This window comes from Lichenostomus cassidix, chromosome 3, assembly GCF_008360975.1.
Source record: "Lichenostomus cassidix isolate B80296 chromosome 3, HeHo_3.0, whole genome shotgun sequence".
Lineage (NCBI taxonomy): Eukaryota > Metazoa > Chordata > Aves > Passeriformes > Meliphagidae > Lichenostomus > Lichenostomus cassidix.
The window spans coordinates 27340381-27367038 of record NC_139483.1 but is presented as its reverse complement, the minus strand read 5'-3'; the positions used below and the strand labels follow the sequence as shown (position 1 = coordinate 27367038).

At 45.8% G+C, this 26658-nt stretch overlaps 1 protein-coding gene across 7 annotated transcripts in view; it reads right to left on the bottom strand.

The window, feature by feature from the left end:
* Positions 1–25452, bottom strand: part of LOC146439338 (uncharacterized) — a 57037-nt gene extending 31585 nt beyond the window's left edge. For 3 of the 7 annotated variants that reach the window (XR_014850756.1, XM_085055050.1, XM_085055052.1), the window contains exons 1-3: positions 24809–25452; positions 6801–6876; positions 5087–5577 (exon numbers count right to left, since the gene is read on the bottom strand). Coding sequence is in view for 5 of the 7 variants with exons in the window: in XM_085055050.1 (XP_084911176.1) it covers positions 5087–5577; positions 6801–6876; positions 24809–24913 (672 nt within the window). In the remaining 2 variants the exon portion in view is untranslated. The remainder of the gene's footprint in view (positions 1–5086; positions 5578–6800; positions 6877–24808) is intronic. The other 4 variants (XR_014850755.1, XM_085055051.1, XM_085055049.1 and 1 more) reach the window with 3 other exon arrangements.
* Positions 25453–26658: the final 1206 nt, after the last annotated feature.

The window sequence follows — 26658 nt, the reverse complement described above, 5'->3', positions numbered from 1 at the left end:
AGGGGTTTCTGTGCTAGAACAGCTGCTGTAGCATATTTCTGGGGGTGAAAAATTAAAGCAAAATTGCAGGAGGTTACCAGAAGCCAAATTTCTCATTCTGTACTGATGCAATCTGTTTCTGCAACACTTTCTTCATTATGTTGCTTCAGCAAGTCCAGGGATAAAGAACTGCTGTGGCCCAGCTTCTGACACCTGAGAGACAAGTTCTGGTACTGGGCCCCTTAAGAAATGGTATAAGCCATTAGGCTCAGCACAGGCCCCTGAATTCCACTCAGTCACTCTGGAGAGTGAGGCCCAGGGCAGAGACTGGGATGAAAATACCACCAGCACCAGCATCAGATTTTCCAGCACCCTCTTGCCACAGAGAAGCTCAGATGGGCAAACAGATGGTAACAATTCTCAGTAACTAAAAAGGCCTGGATTCAAATGGGAGGCCAAGAGGTGAAAAGGACTCACAAGCTCACACGTGGAAGCTATCTGGAAGCTGTTTGTCAGGTCCTGGAGAGACAGGCAAGGGCAAAACCCAGCTGTGCTAAGGGTATGGAAATCTCACCCTGGAGCCATTAGCAGCCCAAAGCCCAGACCCCAGCACACCAAGGGTCACGCACTGGTCCTTGGTCACATGTGGTGAGTGCTGTTCTGCAGCCTCTGTGGAACCAGTACTGACCCAAAGAAAGTCTTCAGTGCTGAACATCCCAGTCCAATGCCCAGTCCAACAAAAATGCCAGTATTCAAACATACAGCAGAAGGAAGATGGTCTTGATATTACACAGCTAAACCCAGATCAGGACTCTCATCACTATATCCAGATCACTTTCAGTGACAAGTCAAGATGAAGTTCCACTCATCTGTCTTGCGCTGAAACTAGTCACCCACCAAAACGGTGCAGAGCCTGCAATGAACAATCCAAATGTTAGGATGCATTTTTCTACTCTCTGATGGCCTTTTTCATCCTGGCACCTCAATGCGTTTCAAATAATGCACTAAGCCTCCAAATGAAAATGGTATTGATACTCTGTAGGAAGCCAAATGAAGAGCAGCTGAGATCACTTGGCTTGTTCAGCCTGAAGGAGGATGAAAGGGGACCTCATCACTATCTAGAACTTCCTTATGAGGGGAAGCAGAGAGGCAGGCATTGCTCTTTTTTCTGTGGTGACCAGTGACAGAAACTGAGGGAATGGCCTGAAGCTGTGTCAGGGGAGGTTTGGGTTGGATATCAGGAAGAGGTTCTTCACCCAGAGGGTATTTGGGCACTGGAACAGGATCCCCAGGTTAGTGGTCATCACACCACCCCTAGCAGAGTTCAAAAAGCATTTGGACAACACCCTCAGGGCACATGGAGTAATTCTTGGGACTGTCCTGTGCAGGGCCAGGAGTTGGACTTGGGGCTCCTTTCCAACTCAGGGCATTCTATAAATCTGATTCTGTCTAATCATACAAGCAGGCAAACCATGGCAGAAAGCTCTGAGCAAGTTGTGAAATCTGTCTAGTGACTTTGCAGCGTAACTGGAAATATACTCATGTACCCACACTCTCTGCCTCATACTTTGAAATTATGCTTTCCATATCAGCCACCTACCCACACAGAGACAATTTGGACTGCTTGTTGTACCACCCCAAAGCTGCTCTCCTCCAAGAGACCTCTCTCCCTGCAAATGCTACACTCTCACTTCCCAAGCTTCTTTTAGCAGACTTCAAAGGTGCTCCTGGCAGTCCTACTGAAAAGCATAGGAGAATCCTTTATTTCCTCTCTGTTTAAACAACATGCCAAGACCAATTAGTCCCCTGGGAATGAGCTCAGCAGCTCCAAGAAGCTTTGTCTTTATGACACCCCAGACATCCTTACACCTCACCTGAACCTGGTGCCTTCACCTTGAACCAGAGAATATCCCTGCTCTCCTTGGCCTTGTGCTCTCAGCATTGCCAAAAAAGCCAGATATGCAAAAGTGGCAGCAGCCATGCAGGGTGGCAGCAGGCTTCATTGAACAGCAAGTGGTTGGCAGCAGGGCCTGCATGCAAGGATGTGTCTGTCCAAGGACTGTGATCAAGAGGTGCTGGGAGAGGGCATTCACTGCAGCAATGCGGGTGTCTGCACAAGCCAGGGTATTTCTGCCCAATTAAGGGAAAGAATAGAAGCCTTCTGAGCTAATTTTCTAGTCCTTTGGAGAAGTGAAGAAAAGCATGCATTGAAATATTCTCACCCTGCCTCAACAGGGAGACACTGGGTGGCCAGCTGACCAGCCAGGGTGGGAAATACATCTGCCAACAGTCCAAACTCATGTCTGGAACACTAAAGGGCTGAATTACTGTACCCTATGAAGCTGGAAAGACATAGCCTGGCATCTAACCAAAACAGGACTTTTTAAACCTGTTCCTGGTACAGCCTTCCTTGCTGGAGAAGGCTGAACTGGAAGGCATGGATGATGGAGATTTCCATTTGTTCACAGGCCATGGAAGGATAGCAATTCCCCAACCCCTTAAAAGCACTCCGATTGCCCCCAACCCACTTGTCTCCCAAATTTGCTTCTCTTTCTTACCAAAATGCACCAAAGCACGAGAATATAGGGAGACATTTGCTCACCACATGCCATTGACCTATGGTCTTCCCGCAAAAGCTGCTTAAACATCCCAACACAGAGCCACTCTACACTGTAACTCTCTGGACCAATATTCCATCACCATCCAACATAAAGAGAATTTGATGCAAAGCAGTTGGCATCTCTTCATCCACCCTTGACTTACCCATACCACATCACACCCCCAAAGTGTCATCTTATCTCATAACACATTTGCTTCAGGCACAAATTCATCTTGCCTGATACTGTCATCTGTCAGCTGCACAGAGCTGCAGGAATGGGAAGTCAGGCTCAGGGATAAGAGTGAAAGCCACATCTGCTGCTCAAAAAAAAAAAAAAGTCTATCTGATAAACTTTTCAGCTGCATTCTCATGGGCAAGCACATGACAGCAAGGATAAGAATTGCAAAGCAAGAATAGCTTGATGTTTGGAGCCCAGACAAAGCCTTAGAGTAGCCTGTTTAATATTAACATTCCTCGTATGCATTGTTTACCTGACTAAGAAACACATGATGCCACACACTGCCCAGGAAGTCAGTAACAGCTATTTTTGTTGGAAAATGGAAACAGACTGAAAAACAAACACCCTGGTCCCATTTTATAAGTGGGGAATGGAGGTCCTAAATGATTTTCATAGGAGAAATAAGTACAGATAGCACACAAAGACTCATCATAAAGCTTCAAGATGTCACTGGCTGAAAGTTAACCAATTAGAATTATAAAAATAATACAAAAGACCAAATACAATATTCAGGCTACATCTCACTTTGTCTGTGTGTGTCATGTCATGTTGTGCCCTCAGTACATTTTCTTTCAAATTAAATCCACCAGCTACTATCCTTTCTTTATAACATGGATTCGACTACCTGAAATGTTAATGACATCTACAGTAAAAATGTCATTTAAAAAACACACTGCCACCTTCACTCCAGATTTCAACTTCTAATGCAAAAAATCTTTGCCAGACTTAATCCAAAAACGTCGAGAGCAAGTGGACAAGGAAGCCAATTATTCTCACAAGGTTTCCCCAGAAATAAACAACAGTTTGGAAACCTTATTTAAATTAGTCCCTAACCTTCACCAATGTACTCCTAAACACAGTGCTGAAAGGAGCTTAAGGCAGAGCAGGCAGATGCTATGCCTGGGATCCAAATCAGAGAAATCAGCTGGGCCAAAAGAAACATTTCCCCATTTACTCACATGCACTCTGAAAAAATAGAAGGCTGGGCACAGGCTTACCAGCTTTCTTCTTCTCTCATAAGGATGTGAGACTAATTAAAGTCTGTCAGTATCAGTAGAAGATTTGGGTAATGTGAAATGCAAGACTGGGCCTTTTGAATGTTCTGTGAGCAGAAACTTGGCTAGAAGGTTGAAAAGGGGGTGAGGAAAACTGTACTGAAAACACAAGTCTCTGCATTATGTATTCATGGGATGTATGCTGCCAGCAGGACTGAGAAAAACCAGCAATGTAATAGGGAAATGGAAAGGTCTCACTTTTAGAGATCTTAGAAAATACATATAGTCCTTTCTTTTAGTGGGTCCATCTTGTAGACTTAAAGGGAGTGTTGTAAGCAAGGTTAAAATTAGTACATCCTACCAACCAGAGGCAATGAGATTCTTCCCTAATGAGATGAAATTCAGAACTGAAAATAATTTTTTTTAGCTTACTGCAATGTACCAGGGCCAGCAGATGTCTGCAGATATCTTTTCAAACTGACACTACACCAGTGCGAAAAGAAAAACAAATAACGAAGAGAGTTGAAATACTAACTCTGCAGCAAGGCCTTTTGAAAGAGGTGCCAGATGGGAACTACACAGGGCAGCCTGCCCATTTCCCAGGCTCTGCAGAGACAAGGCAAACTTCTAGCATTTCCACACCTCAGTCCCAGGCCCAAATAAAATCCTGCAAAATCAAGAGTAACTGCATCTAGAGAAAACTGTAAACAGTCTGTATTTGTAAAGTGTTAAGAAGGTAAAAAGTACTGTTTTACATTGCTGTAAAACTCCCAGAAGTCATAAAGAGATCTGACCCAAGGAGGTCAACAAGTGTAGAAATACCTACCATCATCAAGTCTACAACCACTTTCACCAAAGGCTTTTTTTATACGCCCCTAAGCAAACAATTTATATCGGAGTACGTGGTATAGGTCAGATCATGGAAACAGTGGTAACTTGTGGAAAACAAACTCCAGTGATTTTGTTCCTGTGCCATGCAATGAACTGGACAGTACGAGCACTGCCTTCCTCATGGGGTAGCAAGAGAACAGTCCAACTGTAACAGGAGCCACTCCAGAAGCAGTGCCTTTACCTCTCAAGAGGGGTATCTACACTTACCCTGGTTTATCCTAGACAGACAGCAGAAATACCCCGAAGGTATGGCCCTGAAGACATGACCACCAGAAGCAACCTTATGAATTTACTGAGCCTTGCCTCAATAACCCTTTCCTACCTTTGCTTATCACACCTTTTTTTCAAGTGATGCTGCTTTCCTCACACAAAGTTCTGCCTTACCTGCTGCATTTTTTCCAGGTCAAGGCTGGGCCTGCTGACCTTATCCCCGAATCCTTGTCGATGTCTCTTACAGGGCATGACTTGCTCAAGGCCTGCCCCAACACTCGTGATGATTAAAGGTCTGGAGGCCGGGCTCCGCACCAGCGGCTGGAGTCTCTTGGGAGGGGAGGCACTGAACAGCACGGGGCTGGGGCTGGCGTGCAGCCTGTCGCCCCGCTCCGCCACGGGCCGGAAGGACATGGCACACAAGTTCTTCACTTCTTCGTCGCTGGAGGAGGTGTTGTTGCCGTCGCTGCAGCAGGCCAGCCGGCTGACCTGCGACCACTTGCGCTTCTCGGCGGCAAACTCTCGGTTGATGCGCTCCAGCTCCTCTTCTGAGCTGTGGCGGTCAAGGCTGGCGTGGAAGAGGGCCCGAACCTTGCAGCATTGGTTCTCCTGGTTCTGCAGCTGGTTGGTGGCCAGAGGAGTCAGGGTACAATTCCGTCTTCTCTCTGGTGGAAGGAGGAGATAGAGGAGTGGCAGCTCAGATCTCTGTCCCACGGCCCAATAAACTGGGCCTGTTTTCTCCTGACCTGTTGTTTTCACCTCCTCCCAAGTAAACTTGTGAACAGTTTCCCCCTCTTTTCTTTCCCAGATGAAACTTCCCCTTTCGAAGTTTACAGGCCTTTGTGCAGACTGCTAGGTGTCCACTTTCAAGCCATCACCTGGAAATCTAGTTCCAGAGAAAGAACATAGGCCTGTCACCCATCTCACCTCCTCAAGGTAGAGAAGACATGAACTTACAAATGTGTTGCTAGGCACTTGCCTCCAGCTGAAAATGTAAGCTTGTAGTGACCAGTTCTCAGGGCAGAAGAGGCAAGTTATGTTATTCTAATATCACCTTTGTGGCTCAAATGAGATCTGGTTTTTGGAAATAAAAATCCTCTATTACAAGACTTGTCACAAAACAGAGTCTGTCTTACACTACAAGCTAGGCATCCTTTATGTCTTCCACTGAGCTCCTTCTATGCTAAGCATATGGAGCAGGGATTTGAATTTTGACAGGATTTGAATTGCGTCAGGAATCTAACTTCTGCTGCCTCTGCATAAGGATCACTTGAACCTGGACACAAAGCATGCACTAATGGCAGATTTAGCATAACTCAAGAGATGCATTTACTACAGATTTCACCAGCAGCTCCAAGCTACTTCATATCAAGTCCAAAAACAATAGCAGAGCACCTCTATCTTCTCTGTCAAAGACCCTCGCTAGATGCAAGAACAGGGCTGCACAATACCAACAGTAGAGGAGGAAGGGAGAGAGATAATCGAATCCACGGGAATGAAGAAACTGAAGGTTAAAACTCAAAATAGCAAGGATGAGAAAACCTAGGACAAAGATGACACAAGTGCAAAAGCATGGAATAGAAGATAAATTTTAGTCCCAGCTCTGCTGCTGGCACAGCTGTGGACCATCTCTGCCCTACTGTCTGCAGAGCTGGGATTTTAACACATAGTTAGCAATGTCTATTTCTGGTGGTAAAAAATGCAACTGCAGCATCTGATAACACCAGCCTCTCCTTGTGAGGTCCCAAAGGCTTCAAGGTGTCTGATTTAATGCACCTGATTGTGGTACACTGGGGACTGAGAAGGAGCCACTTGCAAAAGCACAAGTGAAAAGAAAAACTGACTTCAGCCGTAGTACCCTGGGATCCTTCTATCTTCATCCCTTTACCTCTGTCGATCTGAGCAAGTTCCTGGTTCTCTCCCTCAGAGTCATCGCTGTCCTCATCACTTGGGGGATAGGAGATCTAGGGGACAAGGAGAAAGAAAAGGCTTCATTGTGAACACTGAATATTGCCCTGCTGCTGCCCAAGCCACCTCCCCCACCCTCCCCCTCTCATATCCTGCAGGCATCCACCCCACCTAACTACATACACCCAGCCATAGCACCTCCCTGTATACACATCCTCCTGTCCCAACCCCAATCTCTCATCGTATCCTCTTGCTTTCAGCACACAGAACACACAGCCCACTGCCATTTCCACCATACTGCACTGCCAACTCTTTCCCAAGCACAATGAACATATCCTGTCTTTCACTTCCCAGACATGTCGCTTATAACCATCATGGCCTACCACATCCACATCACATGGACAGCAATCTCCAAAATCTCCACTGCCAAGATAAAGACACATCCTGTCAACAGCACTATCATCTTGCAAGGCACCCACAAATGGAAGTGGCACGTTAACTTTAGCCATCCTGTGTATGTACCAACACTTCCCCCTTGAAGCTCACACACAAGCCACCACAGAACACTCACCTTGCTTTCCTAGAGGACAACCCTGAAGTATTTAATAGAAAAAAAACAAATGTGATTTCACAGAAATGCAGACAATATCTTTATGCTGTTCCCTCCAGGCGATAACTTACAGTACCACTGAGCACTTTTAAATGTTCCAAGAGTAATGACAATTCACATATTTTGTCAATATCAAGATTTTCAGGAACATTTGCTCTGCATCAGCCAATGGACTTCAAACCACTTACTCAAAACATGTCTAACACTGAACAAACCTGGTAGCTGCCCTTCCAGGTGTTAAGAGATCTGAAACCAAGCTTTTATAGGGCAGATAGATCACACTGCTTCTGAATTTCCTACACAGAGGAAACCCTACCTACCTTGCTCCTAAAGTGGCTTTTGTTTGGCTGCATAGAGCCTACCCGTAAGTTATTAGATCAAACCTCTGAGCTTCACAGCTTAGTATGTGTCTCTGGCAACAGCCAAAACCAAATGAGTCAAAGGAAAATGCAATACTTAAAAGAAACCTTTATAAGAAACAGTTCTGGAATAACAAGATCACTGCAAGATGAACTTCACTACTCCTTACACCTTTTTACTCAGACTAACAAACATTGCCGTCATTCTTAGCTGCCTCAAGCTACTTGTGCACAATAGAATCCAGTGGCAATATATTCCAAAAGGTTACATGCTGTATTTCCATTTCAAGTGTACTTGACTTTCATGGAAGATGAGGCAGCATGCAACCATTACACTGATTTGGACCCATTTTACCTCCACCACCCTGGGGAGATGTCTTTGTAGGGTTTCAGCCACCCAGAGACAAAAGAGAGCAGCTACACTTAACTAGGTTCCTAGGAGAGACACACTGCTGATGCAGAGAAACAGTAATAGTGGAGAAATTCTGACTGATACTGAATTTGACAGCTATTAAATCAACACATCTATTTTGTGACCACCCTCCACGATTATGTTTGGGGCATTTTGTTCCCCCAAAACCATGTTGACACCTTTTTTCCCCTCCTTCTTTAAAGCTACCTTTTGCCCTTCTGTATTTACACTGTCCTTTGAGAAATCAAAAAATATTTTCCTTCCCTGTTAGTCTTTAAATTACTTTCTCAACTGTCAAATGATGAATCGGGCAAGTCAGATTTCAGATTTATCCCCACTGCAGATATTCCTGAACTAAACGCAGGACATTGTTTTTTCTACTACAATTTTCTTGCATGTGTTCACACACATGCATGATTTAATAAAGGCAGCTGGCACTGAGGAACACTGCCAAACACAGAGACTTCTAGTTGTCCCCAGAGCAGGTATAATACCTTGTTTGTACCATGGTAGTTCACAGAGGGGACAGCTGACACTGAGGTGCCATTGTGCTAGCTGCTGCACAGACAGAGGTCCTGTCTCTGTTACAAAAGCTAAGGCTCCCATTCTAACTCGAGAGGTATTGACCTTACTTTGTGGCTCATTCCCACATAAAAACCTTTCATTTGGACATGGCAGGGTTTTCATGAGGTTTAGCAGCTCTGCGTGGGAAACCCAGAAGCTTCAGTTTTTGTACAATGTAAATGTCAATACATGGCATGGCGCTGCTTCCAAAAAAGAGGCAATGACATCTAGCACATGCAGGTCAAACAGCTACTGCACAATGTCACTGGCTTGAGATGCTTAAAATAGGAGTTGGATTTGAGTCAATGATTGACATTTGAAGGTCTTTGTATCTACTGGTCCTGGGCTTCCAAAATACTCACTCTTCCCTGTGCACAAGTGCAATTTTGCTAGCCCTTGGTCTCATATGGGCAACTCTCCTCTACTAAGCCCTCCCCAGTCCCTTCAGGCAAACCAAAGACCAACTCCCTTGTGAGTTGCCTTACACATTTTGCTAGAGGTTTTCTTCAGAGCAACTGCAAGAAAAATCTTTCAAACAAGAGACTCCAGCTTTCATGTTCCCCAACAGAGAACCATCATTCATAGTAGGCTAACCATTAATCTTGTAGAGTTGAAATTTTTTACCGGAAACCCCTTGCCACAATACCACACACAGGCAAAGATTAATGGAAGATCAAAAAAAAGGATTCTCCGTCTATCTGGATAACAAGACTTTCTAAAAACTATGCATATATGAAATTGAAGACTAATGCCCTGACTAGCTGGAGATAAATACTCTCTCCCTTGACTCTTCCCAGGCTTTAACAGTAACCCTTCCCTAAACATTCAAAAACCTTTCACTAAACACAACAGTACAGTGTTAAGGCCTCCAGCCTCCCTTGCACACTCCCTGTCATGTATTAGCCACAGATTTACTTTTGTCCAAGGCAATACAGCCCCATTTTCCTCAGAAATTCAGAGCTGTGGCACTGCTATAGGAGAAAATTTGAAAACTTTATGTCAAAAGTCCCACTAGATCATGGCTTCATTCGCAGCACATCAATCACAGAACTCTTTATACCAAAAGACACCACTTGGTTCCACAGTAGTCCAAGCTCTTGCTCAAGCTGGAACAACTACAACAGGCTTCCAAGACTGTGCCCAACACACTCTGCCCTAACATGCAAAATTGAAGAGAATAAAATGAAATCTTCAATTCACATAGATGTGTGGATGTTTACAAGCTACTACACAAAAGAAGCCTGAAACCAAAGGACAGGTGCCCATCCACCCTTCAGTCTTTCTTTGTTAAATGCATCAGAAAGCAGCCTCCTGTAGATGAGGATCTCAGTGGTACACCTGGATTGTTCAGCTCCGGCACCTGATGCACCTTCTGTCAGTATAAGGACTCCTTCCATGCCAGATGGAAAAATGAACCAACTTCTCCATGCATTTCATTTTTCATCCACCTCTAGTAAGGAAATATGGGTTTGTGTAAAATAACCAGATGGTATTTAGGGAACACTAGAGTGCCAAGCTTAAACCTTTGAGGGAGTTTTAATATGAAAGACAAACTAGTAGATACAAGAAAAGAGCAGAGGCAGAAAAATATGTCTGTCTTTTTAATCACACTGCTACTTGTCAACTGAGTAATCATAACTAACTGCAGCTGAAATTGCCCAGGTCCTAAAGGGTCACATCACCCCTGAAGTATACAGCTCTGAAATACATCAGACAATAAAAAAGTCCCACTATGTTAAAGTGGAGTTCCTCTTGGTTTGGCTTCCAAAACAGAAATTATCCTGCTATCGTACAATTAAAAGTAATGACATTAAGATTCATCTGTGAGCTTACAAAGGATAAGGAATCTCACTTCTAAGGCAGAATATAACTCTCCTAACAGGCTTCACTTAAAGGCTGCATTGTGCTAAAAAACTAAAACACCAACAGCATGGTTTGGTGCAGTGGAGTGTATTCATGAGGAAGAGATAATACAAAGATACAACTGACCACTGGCAACCCCTAGTTCCCAGCTTGAATGAAGAATGCACACAGGCTGAGGGCATCATTCCCAATCTCCCTCTGGGAGGGAGGGATGGAGTTTACCTCCAGAGAGGTAGTTTCCCTGGCAGAGGCCAATACTGCCTGTGCTACACATATGAGGCTGTTTGTGACACAGGCTTCTCTACTTCAGGCCAGCCACGCCAGGGAATCTCTGCAACTAAGTAAGGTCCCTTCCAAGAGCCCTGGAAAGAGAGTTTACTGAGTTAGTCTCACACACTGGTTTCTGACACAAAACCAGAAAGCAATGGATGAACTCAACAATGACTACTGATACCTCTGCTATGGGGAACTGATTTCCATTTCTTCAGACTTCAGATTGGAGAAATGAAACCAGTGCTCACTTACCTCCTCCCTGCCACACTGCCTACAGAGCAGCTGCTACAGACATGGGCAAGTAACAGCACAGGGCTCTGCTGCTGGCTCTTCTCCATTCCCACTGCTTGGCTTTAGCAAAAACATTTCACTAAATTTCCCTAGAGTTATTTTTCCAGGTCAACAACTGGCACAGTTGCCATGGGACACTGCCTGATCTTGAATGAGGGAGGTGCCATCCTACCAATTACAAGAAACTGCATTAGAGACAGTCGAAAAACAAGGTAAACTGAAAGGCAGTTTTGAGCCACAGAACATGAGGAAGAAGGAAGGAATGAGTCAAACAGACTTTCAAATTAACATGTAACTCCTTTCCCAAGATGTCCTTTAATTTTGAGAGATATTCAGTATTACAGGGAGAACTTATGCTAGTACTACAGGCTTGTTCTCTCCTCAAGAAAAGTTGCCGAGTTAGAGATTAAATTCAGCTCAATCTTCAAACATCCACATGTGAGACATGACTGCCCAGGCTATATCTGGAGTCCTTCAACAGCTAAACTCCCATCCAGAAGCAGCCTGGTTTGGAAAAGCTTTTCCTAGAGTATTTTTTCCACATTATTATGTTCCTTTTTAATTTTCACAGTAGGTCTGCTTTCAAACTCGATTCCCCATTTCCTAGCAAATGGCCACAGTTCAAACCCAGGGTTCATAACCCTTGAACGTGGTCCTGTCTGAGAGAGCAGCTATCTGAGTCAATGAAAGCAGGAATGGGCCAGTGGGACACAGCACTCCCTGAGGCCCTTGTTTCCTAGGTCTGCTCCATGCCAAGGAGAGCAAAATTCCTGTTGTAGGAATGCCACAGACATCATCTTCTGCATGAGCCTAAAGTGTATTTAATCAGTGGTTTCACAGATCTGAGGGAAGCAGAGTCACTCCAGGTAGCCAAATCTGCAACGTTTTAACAGTACAGTTATTTTTGTTCAGCACTTACCATTCTCAGACACTGCCAAACACGGTGACTGGCAACTCTGAAGGTGCAAGTGGTGGCAGTCATTAACCAAAGAACATGGAAACCGAGCTTCTGTTCTGAGGAGTGATGACTGAACTGCATTTCCAGAAGCATAAGCTGAATTGGGTTGCTTAGATCTTGAGAGGAAGGCACAAGACTTACACAGAACAGTGAGGCTATGAGTGGTGCGTGGGTGAGGAGGCACATGCGTGGTTCTCTGTTTTAAAGGCTCTCTCTCACCCACTTGTACTTTCACAAATACATACTGGTTTTGACCATACTGTCTACAACTCCCAGAAAGAATTTACACCTGCGGACAAATCTGACTAGAACCAAAGCAAAGATACACCACCCTAGTCTTGGGGATTCTCATCTGCAAGTGCAGTAAAGCAGAGGACTCCATGCAGACAAGTGCAGTGGGGCTGGCTTCAGCCCTGGAAAAGGGGAAAAAGGCTGATCAAAATACAGGCGAAACCCACAGAACACAGCTGACTCTGCACTCTCTCATCTGCCCCACATCAGTTCTCTGCAGCAGTCAGAGTGTGCAAACTTCTTCAAAATCTTCCCCTGCGCCTCCCAGGCTAAGATGAGCTGATTTTGCAGGGCAAGATTAAAGATAACTAAAAAAACCCAGCAAGTCCCGATGTTTCACCATTAGTCCAGAGAAATATGTATACAGCACCAGTGAGCCTATGGTGCACAAACACATGGATTCCATAGCCACCAGGAACTAGATACTTGATGTTCCCCAGCCCCAGGGAAGTGAATGCAGCTGATGCCTACAACTGAGACTCCTATCCACCCTGGGTGTGTTCTCAAAAACGCTGGGCAAATATTGTTACAAGAGTAAAATCATGATCATGCATTTAAATTCCACTCAAAATAGAAATAAGTACTTGCAAAGAGACTAGAGCAGACTCAGTTCTACCAATGGAACAGGCACCCACACAGGGGCACACATTCCTCCTATCAGGCACCACACTTGTGTGACAACAAAAGATACAAAAGGAATGCTATCAATTAAAAAGTTAGTCTTTAAAAGGCCTCCTAGGCAAAAAACACCCAGACTCTGTTTCTCAGCATCCAAAATACTCCAAATCTGAGAGAACCCCATTCAGTTTATTTATCTTCAAAGCCACTATGAGAACAAGAATCTCTCTGATTTAATATAGTTGCAGTCATCTTTGGGACCGTGATTTCACAGGTTATTAACTTCACTTGTATAGTGAAAATATAGATTAAAAAATAGATAAAAAACATAGATAAAACAAAGTCACTACAGCCCTCACTCAGGAGATGAATGTGATCTGGTAACAAAGTTGTTACCACAGATATAGAGTCTTTAATCCTTCAATTTCCTCCTTGACTTCCCAGACCACTGTGTTCCAAAAGTAAGACTACTTCTGCAGTTCAGGAGTCAGGGGAATGGTGCAGCTCCATGCTGTGATAGGTATCACCCCCTCTGGTAGCGAGAATTTTTACAAAATTCCCAAACTATCCCTATGTTGTTAGCTTAAGAGGCTAGTTAAGGTTTACAGCCTTTACTGTAAGTGATAGAAACCATACACTCCTCCAACTCCACTTCTACCTGCAGGTAAACCTCACAGATGTGCCGCTTCTCAGGAAGTATCCAACAATCTCCTACCCTCCTCCCACACTCAGCTTCTGCTCTGTACAGACACCCAGCACAGCCTGGCTGCAGGTGGCAGTCACCTGCACATGATGGACCCACACGATGAGTTTCTCACCAGCTCTGTTACTCTATTCATAGCTTTGCTGATGTGATAGAGAGTTATGGCTAATTCCTGCCCAAGTTTCAAGGATTCTCATGGACGCTGGCATTCACCTGTTACCTTTTTCATCCTGTGAGGGGAGACAGCACAGCTCAGATGAGAACTAACAAAGAAAAAGGTGGCAAAGTGTTGGGAAGAAGCAGCAACGCACAAAATAGTTGGGATGCAAAAGTCCTTTAAATCCAAACAGTCAGATTAAAAGGACCACTAATTATCACAGGCTGACAACCCTCTCAGACATACGACGAAGACAGTACAAGGGAAACCTAGAACTGGAGAGGCACCTATAGTAGCTGCTCTGTAATGCATCTATTCAGGGAGGGAGGATGGGAGATGGCTGCTCACACCAGTGCCAACCATTCTTGCCTTGGCCACGGGGATTTAAATACACCCCTCCCTACTCATACCCCACCCCCACCAGCCTAGCTCAGTTACTATACTGCTGTGATGGGAAAAGGTTTCTTTGCACAGGCCAGCTTCTCTGGCAATTTACAGCAACTCCTCAGCATTCCTTGAGTCCCCTCAACCAGGGAAGCACGGCTGACAGCAGCTGGCATAAGCAACACATCTGGTAACAGTTTTTCCATCCCCTACTCAAAAGACTCAGAGGGCAACTGCCTTTGCCCTGAGATACTTCCTTAGCTGAGGAGAAGCTGCTTGTGTTGGGAGACCTCACTCGACACTCACCTCTGCTCAGCCATAAAGAACTACATTAGCCACATTTGCAAACACAAGGAACAATGCCTTACAGTCAGGCTGGAAAATACATTTGGAGCACATGAGACATTTCAGGCTTCTCCTCCTCTCAAAATCTCACATTAACCCCTCTGAGTGCAAGCAGATGAGAGCTGTTTCATCCCTATGGGTGTACACCAAACTTCTTGCATTTTATCAGAGAGCATGTCAGTAACATACGATAATCCTTTCAGACCAGGTCTTTGATCCATCTGGTCAGGCACCTTCAAAGTAAGAGCTAGGGACATGTCATAACTTGCAATGGCTGTCACTGCACCAGATCCTTTCCTGGTAAACACTCTGTGAGTCCAAGTGGTTCCTAGTTGGGAAAACCTGACAAATGGGTTGTCAGATCATCCCACACATGGAGAGATGGGCTATAGATGAGTGCACAAAGACAGAATTTGAATATTCACTCTCTAATATATGACACAGAAGGCACAAAGTTAAATTAGTATGAGGAGGTCTTAAACAACAGGTGATCATTTGACAGCATGTAGTTAAGGTGTAATATACTTTGCCACAGGATGTTCGCATGCAAAGACCCTACACAGATTTGGTGGTGTAAAATGAACAGGTTTAGGTAAAAGAAGCTTACTGGGATACTAATACAGGAGATAGGATACTGGGGGAAACTGTATGTCTAACACAGGATGGATGCTCCTAAACCCCATTCACAGAAGCGTGACACAGAGCACCATATTTTACTATACATGGAAGCTGCTGATTTTTCAAGTCTCTAAATTATTTCAGTTCATATGCTTCACATCAAACACCACACTTCTCTCCTCCTATTAGCCTTTGGCCATAGAACTTTATTTCCTTGGAATAACCAACTCACGGGAATAAAGAAAAAAATCATAAAGAAAAAAACACACAGAAGAACAGTCTGGCTGCAGACAACTGTCTGGAACAATCACTTGGCTTTGTGTGTAATAACTGGGTGACAGGATATGGAAGGATTATTTTATATTTTTCCAGCTTACATCCAGACACACTCTCAGCAAACTGGAAAACCTAGCTGCCTGTTTGGCATCTTTCCTCAAGATGGGAAATTCCCCGTTCAACCAAAGGAAATTTTATTCTCATCTTATGCCCATATAGAGCTTGGCAGATTGTGGCCTGTCACGCCAAGAAGTAAGGACATCAGTTAAATAAAAACCAGCATGCATCGTGGAAACAATGTGACCCCGTTAGGACGGAGTAGGATGAGACAGATTGCTGAACAAAATGGGTGTGAAGCGATAGGATCTTTCTGCTATCAGCTACTCAAACTGTGTGATCTCCTTGAAATATGTGGCTCAAAACCAGGTTTGTAGCCCAGAAAAATCAATTTATTAGCTACCAAACAATAGTTTGGTCCTTAGAAATATCAGAAACCAAGGCCTGCCTATTCTCATTGTGGACACTTAACAACATTTAGCTATTTGGACATCTTCTAAATACCAGACATCTCCCATCCTTTCATAAATCTACATTCAGATAAAGACTCTCTACCTTGAAGTCAGGCAACAAACTTCAGGTGAACCTATCCATGAAATGGGATACATGACTAATAAAAATCTCCTCTGGAGACCTCAACTCAGGCATTGGTTTCCTTTTTCTCCTCAGAAAGCATTTCAAGCCCTGAACTCACAGGTTTTCTCATACAGCTGAGGGGGAGGTGATTCCAGGCAAAGCTGTAGAGGGCTTTTCTCTGGTGTTTTTGCTGGGTACAAAGAGCAACCAACCCAGCCATGCTGTTTGAGGAAGGCAACCCATAGCCTCATCGTGCCTAAGGGACACCTCCCCAGGTTTCACCGCATCTCCTCTCCCACAGCACTCATCTGAAAGGGGCATGCCAGTGGAGCACAGGCATCGATCTGTGCCCAGCACCACAGCTCAGGCTTTGGCAAGCTGGAGTGGCTCTGCAGCAGGCTGAGCCTGGATGATGCGCTGCCTGGGGAAGAGTGGGCTGAAAACATAGACTGGACCACACCAGCTGCTTTTCAAAGCACTCATAGAATCTTCTTTGGGCTTTTAGCCTCTGCCACTCTGGGATGACATTCTGCTGTGCTAACGCAGGACAACTCGAAAGAACCAGGATTGGGATTACTCCACATGTAGCTATGTGGCTTCAATGCAAATCCACCAAGCAAGATATTTTCTTACAACCAGGTCCAACAGCAAGTTTCCTTAAGCATCCACAGTATTTCACCCTCCATGAAGTCATCAAGGACTAGAGAACCAAGTGAGCTCTTCACACGGGTGCTCTGTTGTGGCATTCCCTTTCTGTTAGAGCTTCTCAAAGGGATAACAGTAGAAGTTCAACAGGGTGAGCACTTGGTATGCTGCAGCGATTACAAAATAAATAGGAAAAACAAAAACCTACTCACCATGTAAGAGCTGAACAATTCAGTGAGACATACAGACTGAGGCATATATGGAGGCCAGGTCTGTGTCCAAACAGACCAGCCCATGGCAGAGAGGAGGTTATAATGCGCACAGAAAGCAAGAACATAGCAAGAGAGGGAAGAAATGCTTAGAGACACCCTGAGCTATCCACCTCCAAGGAGTGACCATGCCAATCAAGAAGAAACCTTCTTGGAACCCTGCTTCACCTGTTTGCTGCATGCCCACAGTTTGGGCAGCCCTGTGCCCAGACTGGCATGGAGACAGCTCTGCATAGGTCACACTGGGCCACATGTCCTTTACATCGTCTTTTAGGCCTGGGTCACAGCAGAGTTCACACTGCATAGCGAATGCTTTCAGTGCAGATAAAGGTCACAACTAATTGGCTTTTCTCTAAATCCTTGCCTGGGTGTTCACGCTGAGTACTTGTGGGTGGTGCTGGTGCCTATTCAAAAACAGCTTAGCTGGCTGACTGCTGGTCACCGGTGGCAGGAGGACAAACAGGCTCTGCCCACGGCCACGTACAGCAGCTCCTGCAGCAGAACACGGCCCCAACCGCACACATACCTGTGATGCTGGTTGCTAGGAAGAGCTGGATCACCCGGCAACCTGAATCCCACTCAACAGGAGAACAGGGGCTACAGATAAAGGCACAGGAGTAGGAGGGGTTGGCGCTGCCTACAATGTGTGTGGGACTCCTATTTCCCACTGAAAAGGGAATACAGCCCTTGGTTCCCATACTGAGGCAGCCCAACAACACTTCTGTGACCCCAGGCATGCTCCAGGAACAGCCAGGGAAGCTGGCCAGACTGACACATTACAGCAGAGTTGTGCTCTGCCCACCCACCACTCCACAGAAATGTCCCAAACATATGCAAGCCTTGCTCCTTACTATAAAAAAAGGCGAACCCACATTTTTGTGAAAGCCATATAATTGAAATAAATAATTACCTGGTTTTGCTTTGTATTTTCACCTCAAATATGAGCTCCTTTCATGCTCAGGAAAACATTTAGCACCTCAAACAGTGCAACAAATTTGGAACTTGTAAGACGATGCATGACAGCAGGAAATGAAGAACTGCACTACCCAGCAAAGCAAAGTAATCAGCTTTCACTGAAATCCCAAAGTTAAATACATAGCACTGACTTTTCAGAATTAAGTTTTTCATACAAATACAAAGAAAAGTAATGAGATATCTTTGTGCCTTTGGGACTTTTTTTTGAGCTAGTCCATAGTTTCCTATCAGTCATAAAGGCCAGCTGAGAGAATGTCTCAATGAACTACCCCAATGTCAGTGAATGTCCCATCACGGTGTATTTGCAGTATCTGCAATTTGTCTGAAGTACCACTCTTTGGAATTAAGTCATTACAGGAGATTATCAGTGCTGAGTGTCTGCACGGGAAAGATGACAACCCTTAAAGTTTCAGACCTTCGAAGCCAAGAAGAAAGAATTGCAAACCTATTATTTTACCATGCCCCAGGCAGAACTCTCAAAAACTCCAGGCTTAAAGTGGCTGGGATTGCCTGTTCTATTCTTTGTCTTGGCTAAGTATCTACCACAGCATTTCTAACCCACTAACATATATATTTTTAGTCCAAATTATCACAAGCCTAATTTCAAGCATATTCATAGATACTCCAAAAGTCAAAACTGTATTAACACACTTAGATTCATGCATTTGTGCCTTTCTTGAGTGAGATTACGACAAACCAGAAGTATCTAATGTAACCAGCTGATGTAACAGGAAGAAAAGCAAAGTTTCAACATAAAACACAGCCCTGCAGCTCTGTAAGAATGAACCTGCTTGGTGGGATCTGCTGAAAAACCCACAAAGGAGAAAAAACCTGCATACACCACAGCAGACAAAGCTCAATTTTCCCTGTGCCAAGCTGAAGACCTGTGACACATGACAAGCACTCAGCCGAAAGAAAGACAGAAATCAGTCTGTCCTCATTCCTAGTAAGTAAGGGCACTTATGCAGATCTTTGAAAGCACACCCACTGTGCATCAGTAACAATGCTACTCCACTCTTTTTTGGTCTAAGGAGGGAAAAAAAATAACATTCCGGGCTCTGCAGAGTAACAAGATACCACAGCGACACTGACTCAGGCTCAATGCCTGCAAGCTTGCACTTTGCACGGCCAAATGAACCCCCTTCATACAGGGAGGATCAAGATGATTCCCAGTTGCCCACCAGGGCTGCCCAGGCAGACCAGAGTCTCATAGCTGATTCCAGATACAGATGCCAGTAGAAAATAACTGAGAAGACTTCCTAGTCCCCAGTGCTGTGTATGCACACATATAAGCTGCAAAGGTACATGAAGAATGCTGACACAGTGCCTAGCGTACAATTCCCTTTAAACAAGTATAAGGCTAAAATTATGTAGCAGAGAAATACAGTTCTGTGTCACCAGAACACTCACATATGCCTTCTCATCATTGATCAACATTAAGGAAGTGACAAACATGTCTGAATTATCTCTGGCCAGGAGCAAAATAAATATGCCAAGTACATAAGTAATTTAACAACTTTTGTGGATTAGAACATCAATTGTATCACCTCCAAAGCTGTTTGTGTCAACAGTAAGGCTGGAATGAAATTGCCACCTTTAAAGTGCTCAGTTTTCTTCAGCTGCATGTTCCAGCCAGTTAATTTTTTAACACACCACAATCCAACTGTTTCATTCTGATAACACCTAGGGCCACTAATTAAGGGCTTAGTTTGACTGGCAATGCATAGACTTGTTCCAGCCAGATGCTCCCTGCCCCAAGGAGCTTGCTTGCAAGCAAAGCTCAGAAAACAGACACCCACACTTTAGTCACTACATAAATAGCAAGGCCACAAGAGTTAAAGACAAACTTGGAAGAAACACATTTGTGTGAGAAACCCCTACTCCAAGTTGTGGGGATGAACAAGACATTTGATTTGTAGTAAGCTCACAGAGTTGGTTAGAGAATACTTGTAAGGACTCAGTATCAGTATTCCATCACAAACCCACATGCAAGCCCAAGATAGGCATTTTAAAAGCTCCTTGAACAGCCAGACTTACAGTTCATAAAGTGCTTCTCAGGGCTACCAGTCCAAAACTATGAAAGAAAATTAAAAAATGGTACTAGACTGTAATACTGGACAACTAACAACAAAAAAAAGTAAATAAATAAGTATCAGGCCTCAAGTTACAGGCTCCTCTCACTTTCCTGGTTTGAAGTACTTCACTACAACATGGGACACACTCCCCTGTTCTCACTCTTTTCTGCTGTCTCAACTGCTCTGGAACAGACCCAGCTGCCAGCTGTTATCAAAGATTATCCCTAACCTGTAAAATCAGATCTGCCTCTAGCTGAATCTGGCCTAATCTCTAGCAAGTAACACCAGACCACTGAAGCAAGAAGTAGACGAAAGACTGAGGCACCAGGCAATTCCCTATCCTTTCTCGGATATAGCCACAGAAGGTGAAGGTTGAAGAGCTGAAGCTCTTAAGCCAACAGGCTGTCCTAGCAACTACAAGAGCTCAGGAGCAGACATGCTGCCCCTGCTACAGGGGTACAAGTGTCCAGTGGGAAGACAGCTAGGAAAACTTGATATCCACAAGTCTGCAGGCTCTAATGGGATGCTGCCATAAATGTTGAGAGAGCTGGAAAATACCACAGCTAGGTCATTCACGATCATCTTTCAAAGGTCACGGCAATCAGGAGACGTGCCTGAAAACTGGAAGAAAGCAAATGTTACCACAGCCTTCAAGAAAAGCCAGAATTAGGACTCAGGGAACTACCAGCCAGTCTGCTTCACCTCAATCCCTAGAAATGTGATGGAGTGCCTCAATCTGGAGGCCATGTCTATCCACATGACATGGATTAGTCAGCATGAATTTACTAGTGTCATGCCAGACAAACCCAATTGCCTCTTACAATGAAACAACTAGCTAGTTGGATGAGGGGACAGCAGTGGACATCATCTACACTGACTGCAGCAACGTTTGCAACCCTGTTTCTCACATATCTTCATAAGCAAACTCAGGAAGTGTGGACTGGATGAATGGACAGTGAGGTGGATTGAGAACTGACTGAGGGTCATCATCAGTGGCCCAGGGTCTAGTTGGAGGCCTGTCACTAGTGGTGTCCCCCAAGGTTCAATACTGGGCCTGGTATTGTTTAACTCATTCATTGATAACTTGGACGAAGGGGCAGATGCCTCCTCAGCGAATTCACTGATGACACAAAGCTGGGAGGAGTGACTGATACCCCAGAGGGCTGTGCAGCCCTTCAGAAGGACCTTGCCAGGTTGGACAGATGGGCAGGGAGGAACCCTCTGAAATTCACAAAGGCAACTGCAGGAAGAATTACCCCATGGACCAGCACAGGCTGGGGGCTCAGCTGCTGGAAAGCAGCTTTGCGGAGAAGGACCTGGTGGACAACAAGATGTCCATGAGCCAGCAGTGTGTCCCTGTGGCCCAGGAGGTCCATGGGGTGCATTAGGAAGAGCATTGCCAGCAGGTTGAGGGAGGTGATCCTGCCCCTCTACTCAGCCCCAAGGAGGCCACATTTGGAGTGCTGTGTCCAGTTCTGGGCTCCCCACAACAAGAGAAACATGAAGCTTCTGGATCAGCTCCAGCAGAGAGCAACAGAGATGATTAGGAGACTGGAATATCTCTCTTGTGAGGAAAGGCTGAGGGAGCTGGGCTGCTCAGTCTCAAAAAAGAGGCAACTGAGAGGGAACCTCATCAATGTATATAAATACCTAAACAGGGGGTGTCAAGAGGATAGAGCCAGGCTCTGCTAGGTGGTGCTGAGAAATAGGACAAGAGGCAGCAGGCAGGAACAGATGCACAGGAAGTTACACCTGAAAGTGGGGAAGAATTTTATTGTGTGAGTGACCAAGTCCAGATAGGTTGTGGAGTCTCCATCACTGAAGATACTCAAGAACCATCTGGACACAATCCTATGCCATGTGCTCCAGGATGACCCTGCTTGAGCAGGGAGCTTGGAACAGATGATCCACTGCGCTCCCTTCCAACCTCACCCATTCTGGGATTCTGTGAAGACAGCACAATCAGCCATGTTCCAAGGCAAGGTGCTCAAATTTGAAACCTAACTATCACACTTGACAGCCCAGCCACCCTTATCAGAAACTGCTGGCTGAGCATGCTAACCCAACATCAGGCAAAGTGTCAGTCAGTCCCTCCCTTCCTACCATAGTGACTTCAGGTAAAAGTGAAATAAAGGGACACTTTCTGAAAGACACCAGCACATTTCTTGAGTGGGGTCCTCTGAGCAACCATAGTTGTCAACTACCTAAAGACCAGCTTCAGTAAGGAAAAAGAGAAGTCCATTACATCAACACCCAAAGCTTGCATATTTACTGGTTTCACTTACAGGAGGCACTGGCATCTTCTCAGCTTCTCCAAGTGGGGAAAGACTAGGAGGGCCTAACACAGCCACATTAAACCAATTCAGGACACATCATTCAAAAATGAAACCTTTACAGTGGGCAGAAATTTCATCCTGAAAACATTCCCACAGCTTGGATACCAATCCAAGGTTGGTCAAATCTTCCAAACTTGTAAAAATGAGTTCAAAATTTACCCAAGGACAGTCTTCTGGGACTTTGACAATTAGAATACAATTGTAAGCTAGAAGCACAACAGCAGCTTGCTTTTCCTTGAATTTGGGAACTTCCTACGAAGGTCATAAAGTGCAAAAGCAAGTGGGCAATAAAGGAGAAAAGCAGCTAGGTGCACTGTTATATTAAGGCTCAGAAAGCTCTTGATTTGGGTGGTGAGTGCAGATGAATTCTTACTCTACCCAAACTTGATGTCCACTAACAGGACAACAGACCTCTACAGACCTGATTCTATGCTCATACCTAACTTTTCACTAGGTTCCAATGAGAGAACACAGGATCTTATGAATAATGCATATACCATACAAGCCAAAATATGTACAGACCTGCATAGATAAAGACCAAGAAGGCAGAGGTCTGGTCAGTGCCTGGCAGCCCCACATCATGAGGGCAGTAGAGCAAAATGGTACTGGACACTCAGCCTTGTCACAGGGTCCATGCACAGCACAGCCACTGCTCACCCACTGTGACACCTACCCCTGCTCCATACCTGCAAGGAGCTCTGGTCTGACACCCAAGACAGAGCACTGCACACTCCATTAAGCAATTAGTATGCTGCTGCAAGGCTCAACCAAGACCAGGCAGCTGCACATGGTCCCCAAAGGCCTACAAAACAGATTTAAACCCAGAGTTTGCAAGTCTGGCTTTCTGCCCATACACATGTGTACCAGTCATTGTACCACTCCCCACTGCAGGCTGCAGAGACAGCTCTGATGGGTTATGCATTAGCCTTGCAAGCAAGGCACAGTGCAAGCTTAACTTTCTCCACTGAGCGTGCAAAAACACAGACCACCTGTCTGCAGCACAAAACCTTGGCACTGATATGAACAAAATGGCTGCAGATGCCCACTCATGCACATTTTCCTGCATGCCTCCAAGCATCCTGAAGGCTGTATCTACCTCTGAGAGCTCCTTCCAAAGATCCTCAGAGTTTCAAAACCTGACCTTCCAAGAGACAAACAACAAAGATAAAGGAGGAGATTTCAGCCATAAGACCCAGAAACACAGTGTTAAAACAATCCCCTCACTGCCTCTGCAGATAACTCTGCACTGAATCAATCCACTACAACCTAAAGCATTGCTTTTATTTTACTTCCAAAAATAAAATCTAACCCTGCCTCCCCTGAGAACCACAGAATGTGCAACCCCTGGAGGAAGAAGTACAGCAAACTTTGTTAGAAACAGTGCTGGTGTTTCATCAAAGTTGCCATCAGCCTGTCCAGAGTGACTGCGCAGAAGTGCAGCCACACGGCAATGAGCCTCTGTGTAACACATACAAAAGACTCCACTAGAGCCTGGTATACGGATCCCCAGCCCCCAACTCAGGCAACGAGGGCTGCTACTTTTCCCAAATCCCTTCTTTGATTTGGGGCCAGGTGCTACACTTCCCACAGTACTGGTGCCAATCCAGAGTAACTCTGCTGATTTCAGGGGGTATCCCTTGGTTCACAACAATTTTGCCAAATCAGGATCTGGTATTTTTTTCTCATTCGTCACGGCTCCATTTTTATCCTGTGGTATATGGCTCAAAAATTCCTCTTTGTATTTGGCAGGAAGGGCTTAGACAGTTCTTATCCTGAATCTGTGGTCTTGAGTTTTATTTTAAACATTTAAAACGGATGTAAGAAGGATCTGGAAAGCCATGGATCAATGCAATGATCCAGTCTGCAAACTTCAGCTCAGATTCTGGCCTTCAGGACCAGAAGAGAGAGAAATGCAAACAACGAGCTGAAAGGCATTTTAGGTAGATCGTGTTTGTACAGTACCTAGCACAGCGGGGTTCTAGCCTGGCAAGGCTTAGGAGGCTCCAGATTGCACACGTACAAAGGTACCTAGGCAAACGCCCACAGAGTTAAATGTGAATCCCATCAAAAGGAGAACATTCTAAAGAACAGAAAGATACATTTGTCTTCATACACCTTTCTGTATTATCTGAACTGTGCAGGGAAATTCTGAGTGCAAAGAACAGGACTTTAAGTAACAGGAATACAGCCCAGGCCAGTTCCTCCTGAGCACACTGGCTGAGAGGAAACTGATCCAGCATAATAAACACTGCAAGTTTCCATCTTCTCAAGGCCCCCTCAGTAGTTACCTGAAGAGGACAAAAACCAACCGAGAGAAACCCGGCTTTTCTTACCTTTAGCTGGAAAGGTTGAATTTCGTTCAAACTCTGGTTCCTGAGCTTTTTGGTGAGGATCTTCAGCATGGTACAAATCCGAGAAGCCAAGAAAGGGTTAAGCATACACACACGCACGCATCTGCATCTGCCGCGCCGCTGCCGCTACGCTCGGCGGAGCTGCGCGGAGCTCGCATGCAGCACGCCAGGTACACGGCGGGGCACAGCTCCGCACAGCCGCTCCCAGCTGTGCCCCTCTCCCCTCCGCCACCGCACCCTGTCCTACAGCCCTCCGCGCTGGCAGCTCAGGGAATCCCTCTCCGAAGCCTAAAGAAAAAAATTAAACACCAAACTTCCTTTGCCTTCCACCCCCTCCCCAGCTACGCTTCAGCAAGGAGGGAGGTACCAGCTGGCAGCGTGCTGCAGGGGACAAGAGACACTCGGCACAGAGCGCTCACTGCGGGACGGCAGAGCTCCCTGGGCGAGGCGCCGGGCTCGGCTCATGGCAGCGCTGCCGCCCGGTCAGCCCCGGGCGGGCATCGGGCATCGCTCCCGCTGCTACCGCCGGGCACCGCCGCCCCGGGAACCCTCCAGCACCGCCGCCACGGGAAACTTGTAACAAGCGGCGCGGCAGCCGCGGCGCACATTGGCCCGACGGGGCGGGACGGGGCGGGACGGGGCGGGACGGGGCGGGGACTCCGCTTAAAGGGTCACCGGCCCTTTGCGACCGGCGTTCCCTGGGTCCCCGACCTGGGCGGGCTCTGCCCGGGATGTAGCGGACCGGTGAGTGCCTGTGCGCCACCGCATCCTGGCTCGCAGCCTGCTCGCTCCAGGAGGGGGACGGGATGCCGTGACCTGTCTGTCCTGTCCTCCGATTCAGAGCACAGATCCATAGGGAAGGCTCGTGTGTCCCGTCTCGAGTCCCCTGAGCCACCGCCGGAGCTTGCAAGGGGCCTGCAGAAGCTGAGAAGCTCGCCACAGCCTTTCGTCACAGAATCGCAGGCGCGGCACCAGCTCCTGCTGCACCAGCTGTCCTGGGGCACAAGCAAGGTGTCCCATTTCCATGGCCAGTCCTCCAACAGCTCCCTGGCAAAACAGTCGGGAAAGTTACCAGGAACTGACTGATAGGCTCCCAGCCACTTTGAACCCACAGGACACGTTTGCCAGCAGTAACAACAAAGAGCTTTCACCCACTAGCCAACTCCATGCCAGCGATAAACTCCCCGTGTCTAGGTGAAAGGTCCCTTTTGCCCATTGCCAGTCACTTGGGACCAGCAGAGCCTTTTGTCCCAACCTTCTTCCTGGGACAAGCTAGGAAGCGTTGCAGAGGTCTCTGCTTGTGTACAAATTCCAGAGGAGCACAGGCTGGTTAGAGTATGGGTTCCCAGTTCTCAGCCAGCAGGCCTGTAACAAGATAAGGAAAGAGCACTCCTAAAGTGCTGACTCTGGAAAAGAGAGAGCCCATCTTCACTGCAGGGGAAAGGGCCTCGGTTCAGCTCCAGTTAGCAAAGTATTTTTTCTTGAAGGAGTACAACAAGCACAGAGTCCAAGCCAGAAAACAACATTTCTGCTTTTCCGATAGTGCCTTCTTAGAAGATGTCTGCAGTAGGAAACTGTCTCAGCTGTTAAACCATATTTGCTCTGTAAGTTCTGTATTCACATGGTGGACTTGTTTTCACCTATTTTTCCCCCAGTTCACCCCAAACTGAACTTACAATCCAACCTTTTGACTCTAAGCCACCACACATTGCTATAGGTACTTCTGCTTTTCTTATTGCATTAATTAAAAAAAAAAAAAAAAAAAAACAGGGAATAGTGCATGTGAGTAGATTGCTAGTCTGGCATCCTGCCTCCAACACAAGGGAGTAAAA